Genomic DNA, 12,592 nt, shown 5'->3' on the forward strand with positions numbered 1-12,592 from the left:
ATCCAACCATACTCCCCCCCCCCCCCAGATCCAGCCACGGGCCCCCCCACATCCAGATCCAACCCCAGCCCCCCCCCCCCATTCCCCCCTCCCTCCCTTATCCCTTCCCCCCCCCCCCCCAACTGCCCCAACCGTGGCGGGAGGTGTCCCCGATGTCCCCAGGGGGTGTCGTCCTCCCACCCCGTGACCCCCCCACACACATACACACACACACACGCACCCCCCCCCCCTCTTCTCGCTCTTCCTCCCCCCCCCCCGCCCCCCCCGTGACCCCCCCCCCCCCCCCCGCAGACCGACGTCTTCATCGCCATGGAGCTGATGGGCACCTGCGCCGAGAAGCTGAAGAAACGCATCCAGGGCCCCATCCCCGAGCGCATCCTGGGCAAGATGACGGTGGCGGTGAGAGGGGACACTCGGGGACACTTGGGGACACTCCTGGGGGGGGCGGGGCGGTGGTTTGGGGACACACGCACGCGCACCCCCCCCACCCCCCCCCCCCGCTGCTGACACGCCTCCACGCAGAAGGGGAAAGTTCCCCCCCCCCCTCCATGTCCCTGTCCCCATCCCTGTGCCCGTCCTTGTCACCGTGTCCCCATCCGTGTCCCAGTGTCCCCGTGTCCCTGTCCCCATCCCTGTCCACACGTTTGTGTCCCTGTCCCTGTGTCCCCATGTCCCGGTCCCCATCCCCGTGCCTGTCCTTGTCACCGTGTCCCCATCCCTGTCCCCATCCATGTCCACACATCCGTGTCCCCATGTCCGTGTCCCCATCCCCGTGCCTGTCCTTGTCACCGTGTCCCTGTCCCCATTCCTATGTCCCCGTCCCCGTGTCCCTGTCCCCATCCATGTCCACACGTTTGTGTCCCCATGTCCGTGTCCCCATGTCCGTGTCCCCATCCCCGTGCCTGTCCTTGTCCCCGTGTCCCCGTCCCCGTGTCCCTGTCCCCATCCATGTCCACACATTTGTGTCCCCGTCCCTGTGTCCCCGTCCCCATCCCCGTGCCTGTCCTTGTCACCGTGTCCCCGTGTCCCTGTCCCCATCCCTGTCCCCGTGTCCCTGTCCCCATCCATGTCCACACATTTGTGTCCCCGTGTCCCCATCCCCATGTCCGTGTCCCCATCCCCATGTCCGTGTCCCCATCCCCATGCCTGACCCCGTGTCCCTGTCCCCATGTCCGTGTCCCCATGTCCGTGTCCCCATGTCCGTGTCCCCGTGTCCGTGTCCCCATCCCCGTGCCTGTCCTTGTCACCGTGTCCCTGTCCCCATCCCTATGTCCCCATCCCCATCCATGTCCCCGTGTCTGTGTCCCCATCCCCGTCCCTGTCCCCGTGTCCCCGTCCCCGTGTCCCTGTCCCCATCCATGTCCACACGTTTGTGTCTCCGTGTCCCCCCCCGTGTCCCTGTCTCCATCCCCGTGCCTGTCCTTGTCACCGTGTCCCCGTGTCCGTGTCCCTGTCCCCATCCATGTCCACACGTTTGTGTCTCTGTGTCCCCCCCGTGTCCCTGTCTCCGTCCCCGTGCCCGTCCTTGTCACCGTGTCCCCGTGTCCGTGTCCCTGTCCCCATCCATGTTCACATGTTCGTGTCCCCGTCCCCGTGTCCCCAATCCCTGTCCCCGTCCCCCTGTCCCCATCCATGTCCACACATTTGTGTCCCCGTGTCCCTGTCCCCATCCATGTCCCCGTCCCCGTGTCCCTGTCCCCATCCCCATGCCCGTCCTTGTCACCGTGTCCCCATCCGTGTCCCCGTGTCCCTGTCCCCATCCCTGTCCACACGTTTGTGTCCCTGTCCCCATGTCCCGGTCCCCATCCCCGTGCCTGTCCTTGTCACCGTGTCCCCGTGTCCCTGTCCCCATCCCCGTCCCCGTGTCCCTGTCCCCATCCATGTCCACACGTTTGTGTCCCCGTGTCCGTGTCCCCATGTCCGTGTCCCCATCCCCGTCCCTGTCCCCGTGTCCCCGTCCCCGTGTCCCTGTCCCCATCCATGTCCACACGTTTGTGTCCCCGTCCCCGTGTCCCCGTCCCCATCCCCGTGCCTGTCCTTGTCACTGTGTCCCCATCCCTGTGTCCCCGTGTCCCCGTCCCCATCCCCGTGCCCGTCCTTGTCACCGTGTCCCCGTGTCCGTGTCCCTGTCCCCATCCATGTTCACATGTTCGTGTCCCCATCCCCGTGTCCCCATCCCTGTCCCCGTGTCCCTGTCCCCATCCATGTCCACACATTTGTGTTCCCGTGTCCCTGTCCCCATCCATGTCCCCGTCCCCGTGTCCCGGTCCCCATCCCCATGCCCGTCCTTGTCCCAGTGTCCCCGTGTCCCTGTCCCCATCCCTGTCCACACGTTTGTGTCCCTGTCCCCATGTCCCCGTGCCCGTCCTTGTCCCCGTGCCCGTCCTTGTCCCCGTGTCCCTGTGTCCCCGTGTCCCCATGTGTGTCCTTGTCCCTGTGTCCCTGTTCTTGTATCCCTGTGTCCCCATCCCTGTCCCCATGTCCCTGTGTCCCCAGGCCCCTGTCCCCCCTGTACCCCCCCTGCTGACCCCCCCGTGTCCCCCCCCCCAGATCATGAAGGCCTGTTCTACCTCCTGCCCCACATCCCTGTCCCCGTGTCTCTTCCCATGTCCCCATCCTTGTGTCCCAGTGTCCCCATCCCTGTCCCTGCGTCCCCAGGCCCCTGTCCCCCCTGTACCCCCCCCCGCTGACCCCCCCGTGTCCCCCCCCCAGATCGTGAAGGCCTGTTCTACCTCCTGCCCCACATCCCTGTCCCCGTGTCTCTTCCCATGTCCCCATCCTTGTGTCCCAGTGTCCCCATCCCTGTCCCTGCGTCCCCAGGCCCCTGTCCCCCAGGTGTACCCCCCCGCTGACCCCCCCGTGTCCCCCCCCCAGATCGTGAAAGCCCTGTTCTGCCTCCTGCCCCACGTCCCTGTCCTTGTGTCCCTGTCCCCATGTCCCCATCCCTGTGTCTTCATCTCTGTCCCCATGTCCCTGTGTCTGTCCCTGTGTCCCCAGGCCCCTGTCCCCCAGGTGTCCCCCCCCCGCTGACCCCCCCGTGTCCCCCCCCAGATCGTGAAGCCCTGTTCTACCTCCTGCCCCACGTCCCTGTCCTTGTATCCCTGTGTCTCCATCCCTATCCCTGTGTCCTCGTCCCTGTCCCCACGTCCCCATCCCTGTCCCTGCGTCCCCAGGCCCCTGTCCCCCCTGTACCCCCCCCGCTGACCCCCCCGTGTCCCCCCCCCAAATCATGAAGGCCCTTTTCTATCTTCTGCCCCACATCCCTGTCCTTGTGTCCCTTTCCCCATGTTCCCATCCCTGTGTCCTCATCCCTGTCCCCACGTCCCCATCCCTGTCCCTGCGTCCCCAGGCCCCTGTCCCCCAGGTGTCCCCCCCCGCTGACCCCCCCGTGTCCCCCCCCCAGATCGTGAAAGCCCTGTTCTACCTCCTGCCCCACGTCCCTGTCCTTGTATCCCTGTGTCTCCGTCTCTACCCCTGTGTCCTCATCCCTGTCCCCACGTCCCCATCCCTGTCCCTGCGTCCCCAGGCCCCTGTCCCCCCTGTACCCCCCCCGCTGACCCCCCCGTGTCCCCCCCCCAGATCGTGAAGCCCTGTTCTGCCTCCTGCCCCACGTCCCTGTCCTTGTATCCCTGTGTCCGTGTCCCCATGTCCCCATCCCTGTGTCCTCGTCCCTGTCCCTGCGTCCCCAGGCCCCTGTCCCCCAGGTGTCCCCCCCCACTGACCCCCCCGTGTCCCCCCCCCAGATCGTGAAAGCCCTGTTCTACCTCCTGCCCCACGTCCCTGTCCTTGTATCCCTGTGTCTCCGTCCCTATCCCTGTGTCCTCATCCCTGTCCCGTCCCCATCCCTGTCCCTGCGTCCCCAGGCCCCTGTCCCCCCTGTACCCCCCCACACTGACCCCCCCGTGTCGTCCCCCCCCAAATCATGAAGGCCCTTTTCTATCTTCTGCCCCACATCCCTGTCCTTGTGTCCCTGTCCCCATGTCCCCATCCCTGTGTCCTCATCCCTGTCCCCACGTCCCCATCCCTGTCCCTGCGTCCCCAGGCCCCTGTCCCCCCTGTACCCCCCCCTTGACCCCCCCATGTTGTCCCCCCCCAGATCGTGAAGCCCTGTTCTACCTCCTGCCCCACATCCCTGTCCTTGTGTCCCTGTCCCCATGTCCCCATCCCTGTGTCTTCATCCCTGTCCCCATGTCCCTGTGTCTGTCCCTGCGTCCCCAGGCCCCTGTCCCCCCTGTACCCCCACACTGACCCCCCCGTGTGTCCCCCCCAGATCGTGAAGGCCCTGTTCTACCTCCTGCCCCACATCCCTGTTCTTGTATCCCTGTGTCCTCGTCCCTGTCCCCACGTCCCCATCCCTGTCCCTGCGTCCCCAGGCCCCTGTCCCCCCTGTACCCCCACACTGACCCCCCCGTGTCCCCCCCCAAATCATGAAGGCCCTTTTCTATGTTCTGCCCCACACCCCTGTCCTTGTGTCCCTGTTCCCATGTCCCCATCCCTGTGTCCTCATCCCTGTCTCCACGTCCCCATCCCTGTCCCTGCGTCCCCAGGCCCCTGTCCCCCCTGTACCCCCCCTGCTGACCCCCCCGTGTCCCCCCCCCAGATCATGAAGGCCTGTTCTACCTCCTGCCCCACATCCCTGTCCTTGTGTCCCCGTGTCCCTGTCCCCATGTCCTCATCCCTGTGTCCTCATCCCTGTCTCCACGTCCCCATCCCTGTCCCTGCGTCCCCAGGCCCCTGTCCCTGCGTCCCCAGGCCCCTGTCCCCCCTGTACCCCCACACTGACCCCCCCGTGTCCCCCCCCCAGATCGTGAAGGCCCTGTTCTACCTGAAGGAGAAGCACGGGGTGATCCACCGGGACGTGAAACCCTCCAACATCCTGCTGGACGAGCGGGGGCAGGTGAAACTCTGCGACTTCGGCATCAGCGGCCGCCTCGTCGACTCCAAAGCCAAGACCCGCAGCGCCGGCTGCGCCGCTTACATGGCCGTAAGCACCCATGGGTGCTGGGGGGGCCGGGGAGGTGGGGGGGGGGGGGAGAGGCTGGGGGTTCAACAGGATTGTGGGGACTACACCCCATCGGTGGGTGCTGGGGGTCCCTATGGGATTGGGGGTACCCTGGACCGTGGGTGCTGCATCCCAGAGGTGGGTGCTGGGGGTCCCTATGGGACTGGGGGTCCCCACGATTGTGGGTGCTGCACCCCAGAGGTGGGTGCTGGGGATCCCATGGGACTGGGGGTCCCCACAATTGTGGGTGCTGCACCCCAGAGGTGGGGGCTGTAGGGACCCAGGGTCACCAGGATTGTGGGTGCTGCACCCCCCATAGGTGGGCGCTGGGGGTCCCTATGGGACTGGGGGTCCCCTGGACCCTGGGTGCTGCACCCCATCGGTGGGTGCTGGGGGTCCCTGTGGGACTGGGGGTACCCTGGACTGTGGGTGCTGCACCCCAGAGGTGGGTGCTGGGGGTCCCTGTGGGACTGGGGGTCCCCTGGACTGTGGGTGCTGCACCCCAGAGGTGGGTGCTGGGGGTCCCTGTGGGACTGGGGGTCCCCAGGATTGTGGGTGCTGCACCCCAGAGGTGGGTGCTGGGGATCCCGTGGGACTGGGGGTCCCCACGATTGTGGGTGCTGCACCCCAGAGGTGGGGGCTGTAGGGACCCAGGGTCACCAGGATTGTGGGTGCTGCACCCCCAGAGGTGGGTGCTGGGGGTCCCTGTGGGATTGGGGGTACCCTGGACCGTGGGTGCTGCACCCCAGAGGTGGGTGCTGGGGGTCCTTATGGGACTGGGGGTCACCAGGACCGTGGGTGCTGGGGGTCCCCACGATTGTGGGTGCTGCACCCCAGAGGTGGGGGCTGTAGGGACCCAGGGTCACCAGGATTGTGGGTGCTGCACCCCCCATCGGTGGGTGCTGGGGGTCCCATGGGGCTGGGGGTGCCGTGGGTCCTGCCCCCCCCAAGTGCCCCACAGTCGTGTCCCCCCCCCCCCCTGCTCTCCCCCAGCCCGAGCGCATCGACCCCCCCGACCCCACCAAGCCCGACTACGACATCCGCGCCGACGTCTGGAGCCTCGGCATCTCCCTGGTGAGCCTGTCCCCAACCTGTCCCCAACCTGTCCCCAACCCATCCCTGGGTCCCCACCACCTTCCCAGGTCTCCAGCTTGTCCCCAACCTGTCCCCAACCCATCTCCAGGTCCCCAACACGTCCCCAGGTCCCCAACCTGTCCCCAGAGTGTCCCCGACCCATCCCTGGTCCCCACCGCTTTCCCAGGTCTCCAACATGTCCCCGGTGTGTGTCCATGTCCCCAACCTGTCCCCAACACGTCCCCAGGTCCCCAACCTGTCCTCAAGAGTGTCCCCAACCCGTCCCCAACCCATCCCTGGGTCCCCACCACTTTCCCAGGTCTCCAACATGTCCCCAACCTGTCCCCAACACGTCCCCAGGTCCCCAACCTGTCCTCAAGAGTGTCCCCAACCCGTCCCCAACCCATCCCTGGGTCCCCACCACCTCCCCAGGTCCCCAACGTGTCCCCAGCGTGTCCCCAACCTGGCCCCAGGTCCCCATTACTTCTCCAGGTCCCCAGCCTGTCCCCATGATGCCACCACAGCCCCACATCTCCCCACGGCGTCCATCCCCAGTGCTGCCACCGTGTCCCACGAGCCCATCATGTCCCCAGGCCACATCCCTGTGTGTCCGTCCCCCCTGGTGACAGTGGTGTCCCCACGGTGTCCCCTCCAGTGGAGCTGGCCCTGACCCATATCCGTGTCCTCATGTTCGTGTCCATCTCCTCGTGTCCCCACACCCGTGTCCTGGCCCCCACTGTGTCCCCCCCCCATCCCTGAGTCCCCAAGGTGTCCCCAAGGTGTCCCCAACCTGTCCCCATGATGCCACCACGTCCCCATGATGCCACCACAGCCCCACATCTCCCCACGGCGTCCACCTCCGGTGCTGCCCCCGTGTCCCACCATGTCCCCCACCGTGTCCCCAGGCCACATCCCTGTGTGTCCCCCCCCATCCCTAAGTCCCCAGCGTGTCCCCAAGGTGTCCCCATGATGCCACCACATCCCCATGACGCCACCACAGCCCCACATCTCCCCACGGCGTCCACCTCCAGTGCTGCCCCCATGTCTCATGAGCCCACCGTGTCCCCAGGCCACATCCCTGTGTCCCCCCCATCCCTAAGTCCCCAGTGTGTCCCCAAGGTGTCCCCATGATGCCACCACGTCCCCATGATGCCACCACGTCCCCATGACGCCACCACAGCCCCGCATCTCCCCACGGCGTCCACCTCCGGTGCTGCCCCCGTGTCCCACCATGTCCCCCACCGTGTCCCCAGGCCACATCCCTGTGTGTCCCCCCCCATCCCTAAGTCCCCAGCGTGTCCCCAAGGTGTCCCCATGATGCCACCACATCCCCATGACGCCACCACAGCCCCACATCTCCCCACGGCGTCCACCTCCAGTGCTGCCCCCATGTCTCATGAGCCCACCGTGTCCCCAGGCCACATCCCTGTGTCCCCCCCATCCCTAAGTCCCCAGCGTGTCCCCATTGTGTCCCCAAGGTGTCCCCAACCTGTCCCCATGATGCCACCACGTCCCCATGACGCCACCACAGCCCCACATCTCCCCACGGCGTCCACCTCCAGTGCTGCCCCCGTGTCTCATGAGCCCACCGTGTCCCCAGGCCACATCCCTGTGTCCCCCCCATCCCTAAGTCCCCAGCGTGTCCCCATTGTGTCCCCAAGGTGTCCCCAACCTGGCCCCATGATGCCACCACATCCCCATGACGCCACCACAGCCCCGCATCTCCCCACGGCGTCCACCTCCGGTGCTGCCCCCATGTCCCACCATGTCCCCCACTGTCTCCCCCCACCACATCCCTGTGTCCCCCCCATCCCTAAGTCCTCAGCGTGTCCCCAAGGTGTCCCCATGATGCCACCACGTCCCCATGATGCCACCACGTCCCCATGACACCACCACAGCCCCACATCTCCCCACGGCGTCCACCTCCGGTGCTGCCCCCGTGTCCCACCATGTCCCCCACCGTGTCCCCAGGCCACATCCCTGTGTCCCCCCCCATCCCTAAGTCCCCAGTGTGTCCCCAAGGTGTCCCCAACCTGTCCCCATGATGCCACCACATCCCCATGACGCCACCATAGCCCCACATCTCCCCACGGCGTCCACCTCCAGTGCTGCCCCCGTGTCCCACCGTGTCCCCCACCGTCTCCCCCCACCACATCCCTGTGTCCCCCCCATCCCTAAGTCCCCAGTGTGTCCCCAACCTGTCCCCATGATGCCACCACGTCCCCATGACGCCACCACAGCCCCACATCTCCCCACGGCGTCCACCTCCGGTGCTGCCCCCGTGTCCCACCATGTCCCCCACCGTGTCCCCAGGCCACATCCCTGTGTCCCCCCCATCCCTAAGTCCCCAGCGTGTCCCCATTGTGTCCCCAAGGTGTCCCCAACCTGTCCCCATGATGTCACCACATCCCCATGACGCCACCACAGCCCCGCATCTCCCCACGGCGTCCACCTCCGGTGCTGCCCCCGTGTCCCACCATGTCCCCCACCGTGTCCCCAGGCCACATCCCCGTGTCCCCCCTACCCCCGTATCCCTGTGGGGGGGTGTGTGTGTGTGTGTGTCCCCCGGTGACAGCGGTGTCCCCGCGGTGTCCCCGCAGGTGGAGCTGGCCACGGGGCAGTTCCCCTACCAGAACTGCAAGACGGATTTCGAGGTGCTGACGAAGGTGCTGCAGGAGGACCCCCCCCTGCTCCCCCCCGCCATGGGCTTCTCCGGGGACTTCCAGGCCTTCGTCAGGGACTGGTGGGTGACAAAAGGGGACAAGCCACCCTCTTTGGGGGACTGGGGACGCGTGTGTGTGTCCCCCCCCCAACCCCGGGGCTGTCCCCAAGGTGCTGACACACACACACACCCTCCTCCTCCTCTTCCTCCCTCCTCCCTTCTCCCGCAGCCTCACCAAGGACCACAGGAAGAGACCAAAGTACAACAAGTTACTGGTGAGTCCCCGAGGCCACATCGTCCCTGTCACACGTGTCCCCAACCCCTCCCCGGGTCCCCCAGCGTGTCCCCAACCCCTCCCCGGGTCCTCCAACCTGTCCCCGGGTCCCCCAACCTGTCCCCAACCTGTCCCCGAGGGCCCCGACCCATCCCCAACCCCTCCTGGGGTCCCCCAGCGTGTCCCCAACCCCTCCCCGGGTCCTCCAACCTGTCCCCAACCTGTCCCCGAGGGCCCCAACCCGTCCCCAACCCCTCCTGGGGTCCCCCAGCGTGTCCCCAACCTGTCCCCAACCCCTCCCTGGGTCCCCCAACCTGTCCCCAGGTCCCCCAGCGTGTCCGCAACCCCTCTCCGGGGTCCCCCAACCTGTCCCCGGGATCCCCCAACCTGTCCCCAACCCCTCCTCGGGTCCCCCAACCTCTCCCCAGGTCCCCCAACCCCTCCCCAGGGTCCCCCAGCATGTCCCCAACCTGTCCCCAGGTCACCCAACCTGTCCCCAACCTGTCCCCAGGTCCCCCAACCTGTCCCCAACCCCTCCCCAGGTCCTCCAACCTGTCCCCGGGTCCTTCAACCTGTCCCCAACCTGTCCCCGGGTCCCCCAACCTGTCCCCGGGTACTCCAGCGTGTCCCCAACCCCTCTCCGGGGTCCTTCAGCGTGTCCCCAACCCCTCTCCGGGGTCCCCCAACCTGTCCCCAACCCGTCCCCAACCCGTCCCCACGTTCCCCAACCTGTCCCCAACCCCTCCCCGGGGTCCCCCAGCATGTCCCCAACCTGTCCCCAGGTCCCCCAACCTGTCCCCAACCCCTCCCGGGGTCCCCCAACCTGTCCCCAACCCGTCCCTGTCTCTGTCCCAGTGTCCACGCATGTCACCTGCCCAGGCTGCCGTCTCTGGAGGGGGTCCTCGGCCTCCCTGTCCTTGTCCCCAAGGCCCTGTCCCCATCCCTGTCCCCATGTCCATGTCCTTGTCCGCGTCCTTGTCCCCATTTCCTTGTCCCCGTGTCCTTGTCCCCATCCCTGTCCCCAGGTCCTTGTCCCCGTGTCTGTGTCTCCATCCCCGTGTCCAGGCATGTCCCCACTCCCGTGTCCTGGTGTCCCTGTCCTCACGTCCGTGTCCCACTCCCTCTGCCCCCCTTTGTCCCTCTGTGTCCACGTGTCCTATACGTGTCCCCACTCCCATGTCCCGGTGCCCGTGTCCTCATGCCTTTGTCCCCGTGTCCTTGTCCCCACACCCATGTCCTGGTGCCCACATCCATGTCCTGATGCTCGTGTCCATCTCCCCGTGTCCCCATGTCCCTGTCCTTGTGTCCCCACGCCCTTGTCCCCATCCATGTCCTGGTGCCCACATCCATGTCCTGATGCTCCTGTCCATCTCCCCGTGTCCCTATGTCCCTGTCCTTGTGTCCCCACACCCTTGTCCCCATCCATGTCCCCACATCCATGTCCTGATGCTCGTGTCCACCTCCCCGTGTCCCCGTGTCCCTGTCCTTGTGTCCCCATGCCCATGTCCCCATCCATGTCCCCACACCTGTGTCCTGGTGCCCACATCCATGTCCTCATGCTCATGTCCATCTCCCCGTGTCCCCGTGTCCCTGTCCTTGTGTCCCCATGCCCATGTCCCCATCCATGTCCCCACACCCGTGTCCTGGTGCCCACATCCATGTCCTCATGCTCGTGTCCATCTCCCCGTGTCCCTGTCCTTGTGTCCCCACGCCCTTGTCCCCATCCATGTCCCCACATCCACATCCTGGTCCCCACATCCATGTCCTGATTCTCCTGTCCACCTCCCCGTGTCCCCACGTCCTTGTCCCTGTGTCCCCATCCCTGTCCCCTGCCGTGTCCCCGTGTCCCGTTCCCCCCCCCAGCTGACCCCCCCTGTCCCCGCAGGAGCACAACTTCATCAAGCGCTACGAGACGCTGGAGGTGGACGTGGCCACCTGGTTCAAGGACGTGATGGCCAGGACAGAGTCCCCTCGCACCGGCGGTGGCCTCAGCCACCACCACCTCCCCTTCTTCACCAGGTAGCACCCGCCGCCCGCCCCCACCGCCCCGCCCGGGACACCCTGGGGACAGGGACACCCCCACCACCGTGGGGGCCGGGACACCCGCCTGTGACACCACGGTGGCCGTGACACCCATCTGTGACACCCGGGGTGGCCGTGGCACCTACCAGTGACGCTGTGGTGGCCGTGACACCCATCTCTGACACCCGTGGTGGCCGTGGCACTCACCCGTGGGGGCCGGGACACCCGCCTGTGACACCACGGTGGCCCGTGTGACACTCTGGGTGGCCGTGACACCCGCCTGTGACACCCGTGGTGGCCGTGACACCCGCCCGTGACACCACAGCCACCACGTGCCCTGGCAGCCACGTGGACACCCGTGTCCTGCTGCGTCCCCACGTGTCACAGCTTGTCACCTTAGCGTGTGACGGCGTGTCCCAGGGCATCCTGGTGTGTCCCCACGCATCACCGTGCACCTTGGCGTGTCCCAAGCGTGTCACGACGTGTCCGGGGCATCCTGGTGTGTCCCCACGCGTCACCGTGCACCTTGGCGTGTCCCAAGCGTGTCACGACGTGTCCGGGGCATCCTGGTGTGTCCCCACGCGTCACCGTGCACCTTGGCGTGTCCCAAGCGTGTCACGACGTGTCCGGGGCATCCTGGTGTGTCCCCACGCGTCACCGTGCACCTTGGTGTGTCCCAAGCGTGTCACGGCGTGTCCGGGGCATCCTGGTGTGTCCCCCACGTGTCACCGTGGGCCTTGGCATGTCCCAAGCGTGTCACGGCGTGTCCAGGGCATCCTGGTGTGTCCCCACGTGTCACCGTGGGCCTTGGCGTGTCCCAAGCGTGTCACGGCGTGTCCAGGGCATCCTGCTGCGTCCCCACATGTCACAGCCTGTCACCTGGCCGTGTCCCAAGCGTGTCACGGCGTGTCCCAGGGCATCCTTCTGTGTCCCCACGTGTCACCATGCGCCTTGGCGTGTCCCAAACGCGTCACGGCGTGTCCCAGGGCATCCTTGTGCGTCCCCACGTGTCCCAGAACATCCCAGTGTGTCCCAGTACATCCCAGTATGTCCCAACTCGTCCTGGTGGAACCCATCCCCTCGTGTCCTCCTGGATCCCAGTCTGTCCCAGTGTCACCTGGTGTGTCCCAGTGTGTCCCCTCCTTGTGTCCCTACCCCCCCCTTATAACGCTGGGGCCGGGGGACACCCCTGTCCCCTCTCTGTCCTCCCCCCGCCCTGGGGGTGGCCCCTGCCTCAGTTTCCCCTCGGCCTCCAACCCCGGGACTGTCCCCAACCCCGCTGTGGGGACAGGGATGGGGACAGGACCTGGCCGTGGGGGGCAGCACGGGGACGTGGCACCAGGACGTGACACGCTGGGACGTGACACGGGGACGTGGCACCAGGATGTGACACGGGGACGTGGCACCAGGACGTGACACGCTGGGACATGCCAGGGGGACGTGGCACCAGGACGTGACACGGGGACGTGGCACCAGGATGCCACATGGGGACGTGACACGGAGATGTAGCACGAGGACATGACGTGCTGGGACGTGACACGGGGACGTGGCACCAGGA

At 66.9% G+C, this 12,592-nt stretch overlaps 1 protein-coding gene across 1 annotated transcript; it reads left to right on the forward strand.

The window, feature by feature from the left end:
- Positions 1 to 291: 291 nt before the first annotated feature.
- MAP2K7 (mitogen-activated protein kinase kinase 7) lies at positions 292 to 11,035 on the forward strand (the record flags this gene model as incomplete). The annotated part of the gene is made up of 6 exons (XM_074167199.1): positions 292 to 399; positions 4,805 to 4,984; positions 5,996 to 6,076; positions 8,677 to 8,819; positions 8,968 to 9,013; positions 10,898 to 11,035. Coding segments are annotated over 6 exons (696 nt in total), but the record flags the coding sequence as incomplete, so codon positions are not given.
- Between the last annotated feature and the right edge of the window lie 1,557 nt (positions 11,036 to 12,592).

The sequence above is a fragment of the Numenius arquata genome, unplaced genomic scaffold (assembly GCF_964106895.1).
Source record: "Numenius arquata unplaced genomic scaffold, bNumArq3.hap1.1 HAP1_SCAFFOLD_1486, whole genome shotgun sequence".
Classification (NCBI taxonomy): domain Eukaryota; kingdom Metazoa; phylum Chordata; class Aves; order Charadriiformes; family Scolopacidae; genus Numenius; species Numenius arquata.